This window comes from Saccostrea cucullata, unplaced genomic scaffold (assembly GCF_032062105.1).
Source record: "Saccostrea cucullata isolate Sc308-1 unplaced genomic scaffold, CSIRO_AGI_Scuc_v1 ctg318, whole genome shotgun sequence".
NCBI classification, from domain to species: Eukaryota; Metazoa; Mollusca; class Bivalvia; order Ostreida; family Ostreidae; genus Saccostrea; species Saccostrea cuccullata.
Window position 1 is genome coordinate 287,225 of NW_026929462.1, and position 5,396 is coordinate 292,620.

The following is a 5,396-nucleotide window of genomic DNA, read 5'->3' on the forward strand; positions in this document are numbered from 1 at the left end:
TGTTGAACAAGTTAAAGTGCACTCGCCCAAATAATTCCCTAGAAAACTGCAATATGAAAACATATTTCTGAAACTTTTCAAAAAATAAATCGTAAACTTGCATTTTCACAAAATTTTGTGTCTTCGCCCAACACTAGAATGTTTAATAAAACAAATATCACTTCTGAAATGAGATGCACGTCATTTAGACCAAAAAAAAAATAATTTAGGAGGAGAAATATTTGTATTTCCCTAAAGCGATCCAAAGGCCTGCCAGTTCATTGTCGCTATATAGCTCATCTTCATGAACACCAAATTATTCTACATGTCGGTTATAACGTACTTATTAAATCATGTAAATAGGCTTTGTTTTCATTAATTAAATAAAAATTGTTGCTTTAAAATGAAATATTTATTATAGACCCATCTTGCAACAATGGACGCATACCACAAAAAAGTACATGACCGTTGGTCAATTCAATAATAACATGGCGCCTTTTTTTACTGTCAAGAATTTTTAATCCCCCCCCCCGGAAAAAAAAATAAATGAAATTGCTTCTACGGGCCTACAATGCTTAAAAAAACAATCACTTATTTTGCCTAGTATGCACTTCAGAAATGTTTTCCCGTCAAAACAAGACGCATTTATACAATCTAGGTCAGCGATAATGTTGTTTTTGATGATTCAACTTGTTTAAAGGTTACGAGCTATTTATAGATATGGGATTTCCCTATGTTTACTTTCGTTTTACATAACTGCGTCTCTCTTTTTTCTCCGAAATGAAAACGTTTTCGTCAAAAACACAATTATGCAAGTCAAAATAGAGAACAGAATTGGCGTCAAGTCAAAATACAGCTTCATAAAGCTTCCCTTCACATAAAAACAGGAGAAAAAAGATTTTCTTAATGAACTGGTTTAATTTCGAACCAAACCAATTATTGTGATGTTAATTTAACACAATATACAGAGTACTTCTCACAACAAAATTATTTCTATCAAACACAATCGTACTAATGAGCAACTACTATGACAAATACTGAAAATTACAAAAGTTTTACTAATTTGCTAAAGAAGTATTAAGGTAATGATCCATAATGATCCAATAAACTGTTCAATGTCACCGGTTGCAAATTGCTATTATGTCACTTTGTATAGAATATGGCACAAAACATCAAAATACAGAACATTCACTGTTGCTCACGCATGCAGACGTCACGTGATAATTACTTCTCTTCCTCCTCCTCCCTGGGTGGGGCCATGATGGTCAGGTGGCCCTGGGGGTCGCGGCAGACTTGGACCTGACTGCAGTCCATGTCCTCAGGCACGGTGAACTCCCGACAGAAGCTGCGCCTCACTCTGATCCCGTCCTCTTCGCGATCGTGGTCCGCGCTGACGGAAATGACGTTGCCCTTGCGTTTGACGTTAATGTGATCGGGCTCGAACACGGACAGGTCCAGATTCTCCTTGAAGGCCTGTCCTGTCTCCGCCACCTGCATTTCTTCATCCTTCCCCTGGGTAATGGCCGGCACGTCCTGGACCTTCACCTCCACTTCACGCTCCTCTTCCCGGGGCAAGAATGGCGCCTCAACGACGTAATGGTTGTCGTGGTCCATGAAGCAGTGCAGTTTACTCTGGTCCACCCCCTGGGGAATCCTGAGGGTCCGTCTAGACTCGCGGACGTCTCTGTTATCCTCGTCCCCCCTCTCGTGTCTGGCGTTTATCTGCACCGTACCGTCCTGCACGGCGACCTTAACTTCGTCGGGGTGGTACCCGTCCATTCGGAATGACTTGTGCCATTTCTCTGGGGCCTCCCTCCTTCTAGGTTGTTGGTAGCCGACGGGCATTCCAAGCTCATCGTGTAACATGTACGACAGAAGATCTCTAAAAGGCGTAGCCTGTTGGTAGCCCCCGGGGCGGTACATAGAAATCGGCATAAAATCCATTTTTTTAATTTCCAACTTACAACTGTCTTGGTCCAGGTGAAATGATTAAAAACGACGCTGGTCTGCAAATTTTATGCAATGTTTGTGTTCTTCTTCCGTGAAAAAACAAGCTGGCAATTGATCGAATATTCGAGAAGGGTGAAGGAAAAACTGGGGGGTATAACCCTAAACTCGCGGTTTGATTGGCTACATTTCTATCGCAGAAGTAATTTTAGAATCGCGTCTACGTGACTGCGTAAAAAGAACAAACGGAGTTATCTCGCATGTTCTATTTTCTGAATGAACAAACTTGTACGGTTCGTTTAATCAATAAGACAAGGCCATAGCCCCTGTTTACAGCAAAAATCATACATATAAGGATCAAAATATGTTTTGGTTCATTATTACTTTATTGGAACATAAACCAAAAATACACTGTTGCTGAATCAATAAAAAATGTACATGGATTTCAATTTTTTAAAAGTCAAAAAATGTTTTTATAAGCAATTTAAATAGAAAGTGTTAAAAAAAAATATATATAGCTAGCAAGCGGGATTCAAATTAATCAGTCCTTTTAACACTAATCATTATTGATTACCATTACTTTAAAAAATAAATTAAACAAGTTTTAGTAATATTTCATTAATTAATTATTTTAATTTAAGTTCTGACTTGACTTATTTAAACGAAAAATATTTTTCTCAGTTAATTTATCTAGCAGAATATTTTTTTTTTTTTACTTTTAAAACAAACTGTGGTCGACGAGTAAAATATTTTTTGGTTTGAATCATTTGTAAAGGAAGGTACTTTTGCCCAATTTCAGTTGAAAATTTGGGGGGGGGGTTAAATGTGGACCTAATCCCCCCCCCCCCTAATCCTTTGCTGCGCACGCTCTTTAGAGTCATCTACTCCTACTGGGACACCTTTAAAAGTGCAGGTCTATATATAACTTTTGGAAAGTCCAATAAATCTACCCACAGTTAATTTTCTTTAAATGGAAACTGCAGTTTCAAACAATAAAAGTAGCGTATACATACAGGGTGTCCCAAAACATATGTTACACTTTTAATCATATACAACTTTATCAAACCAAAAGCATTCACACAGATATTTTGTCAACAAGAAGTGTATTAGCATAAATTTTATTTGACAAACTTTTGAGAAATTCTATAAAAAATTAAGGTAATTATGATGACCTTATCACGTCATCATATTTTTTTAAATATGGAACCTTCATGTGAACAGCTGGAAGAATTTGTAAAACTTTACTATGGGTCTAAATCTTCTACTTTAGTCATTAGAACCATGAGAAAACAACATCCTGTAATGAAATTACTCAACAGAATACTAATCTACAAATTTGTGAAGGAGTTTGAAATGACACATGACTTAATTCTGGTATTAGAAGACCAAGGGTGCCCATACCACAGAGAACATTAATCTCATTGATAGAGTTATTACTAAAACTTTACAATAATCCCTTAGACGGGTCCTGTATTAACAAGATAGCACCTTTAATAAGTCTAGTGTCCATTAAATACTCAAATTTACATTAAAATTGATTTCTTACAAGATAAGTGTAATGCAGCATTTGAAAGAGACAAAAACTAGAAGTTATTTTGGGTTTGCCCACTGGATTTTAATTACACCCGACCCTGAAAAATTAACAGAAGCATGATTTTCTGATGAAGCCCACTTCCATTTGAACAATGTTTTAAAGAAAATCTTAAATTCTGTTATTTGGTGAAATTCAGTTTTAATGTGGAAAACCATCCAAACTGTTAGAATGTTACATTTAAGCTATATACATTTACATATATAAAAAAAAACAAACAAACATCAGAAATCCTGTTCAAACATGTTAATTCAAAAGGACATCATTTGGAAGATGTTGTAAAATTACATATGTTATTTCAAAGAAAAATATTGATAATAAATAAGGAAACTGTGACACATGTTTGCTTGACAAAAAATATAACAATTTTTATTATGTATTTTAAATTTCATCCATATAACTTGAGGTACAATATAAAAGTGTAACATATGTTTTAAGACACCCTGTATGAGTATCGAAAATGGTTGCGTATGACAGGACATTTGTAATTAAACACTGCAACTGTTTCCGATGGTTTATAATTTATCATTGAAAAAACATATAATATACAAATATAATGGTATAGGATTATTTCCTCACCCATTTGCAACAGCGAATTTGCTTTTAAGTAAGTGAAGCTGAATGGCTTTAAAATGTATAAAATAAATAAATAAATAAATAAATAAAATAAATAAATAAATAAATAGACAAGGTGAGAAGCTTAAAAAAGTATTAGGTAATGATTCAGTCTGCATAATAAAACATACGAATCAGAAGTTATCTGAAGTGAATTCAAAATAATTCAATATGCAATTGTTTTTTTTTTTTTTTGGTTTTTTTTTTAACTTAATTTGTATCTTATTTTGCATTGTTTGTTTTTTTGTAATTAATTTCAATTTATACTTTATCAATTAAAAATCCGAACTGTAGTCATTAATTATAAATTCTTTATATATTCATTAGAGAGAGAGAGAGGGAGAGAGAGTAGGTCAATCTCCAAGGTCTAGATCAAAGGGTCTAAGGTCTTGTTATCAAATAAAAGGTTTTGTCACAAGGATTAAATATGTAAAGTATGAAAGCAGTAGCCCTAATCCTTGAAAAGTTACGGTCAAAACTACGTGGAACTCTAAGCTCAAAGCGACAAAGTTCTTGGTATGGAATGAAAGGTCTTTTCACAAAAATTACATATGTGAAGTATGAGATCACTAGCCTTTAGCGTTCAAAAGTTATGGCAAAGATTAAAAGTTTTTCAGTAGTACAAAATTGTCCAAGGGCAAGGTCAAAAGGTCAAGGTAATTGGTATTCAATGAAGTGTCTTGTCACAAAGAATACTTATGTGAAGTATGGACACCCTAGTCCTAACCGCTCAGACGTTATGGCCAAGGTTAAGTAATTAAAAAAGTAGGTCAAACTTCAAGGTCTAGGTCAAAGGGTCAAATGTTCTGCTATCAAATGAAAGGTCTTGTCACAAGGACTAAATATGTAATATGTCTGTCTGTCTGTCTCTCTGTCTGTTTGTCTGTTTGTCCACAAAAACATTAACCTTGCCCATAACTTTTGACGAATGGAGCTATGACTTTCATATTTCACATGTGTTTTCCTTGAGACAAGACCTTTCTTTGGATACCACCAAATTTAATCTTTTGAACTTGACCTTGGAGTTTGACCCACTTTTACACAAAAATTCCAAACTTTTACTTTTGCCCTAATTTTCAAACAGTAGATACTAGGAATTTTATATTTCAAATAGCAAATCTTTTGTGGCAAGACCTCTCATAGATTACCAACAACTTTGATCTTTTGACCTTGACTTTGGACTCCGTACTTACGAAAAAAAATTATCCTTGGCAATAACTTTAGAACAGTAAGGGCTAAGGCTTTCATACTTCACATATGTAAT

General features: G+C 34.6%; 1 protein-coding gene across 1 annotated transcript; it reads right to left on the reverse strand.

The window, feature by feature from the left end:
* Window positions 1-877: 877 nt before the first annotated feature.
* Window positions 878-2,046, reverse strand: LOC134280938 (heat shock protein beta-1-like). The gene has a single exon (XM_062763387.1). The coding sequence runs from the start codon at window positions 1,921-1,923 to the stop codon at window positions 1,204-1,206; it is 720 nt and encodes a 239-aa protein (XP_062619371.1). The 5' UTR covers window positions 1,924-2,046; the 3' UTR covers window positions 878-1,203.
* Window positions 2,047-5,396: the final 3,350 nt, after the last annotated feature.

Excerpts from the sequence above, each read along its gene's own strand:
- LOC134280938 (XM_062763387.1), bottom strand. The coding sequence starts at position 1,923 with ATGGATTTTATGCCGATTTCTATGTACCGCCCCGGGGGCTACCAACAG.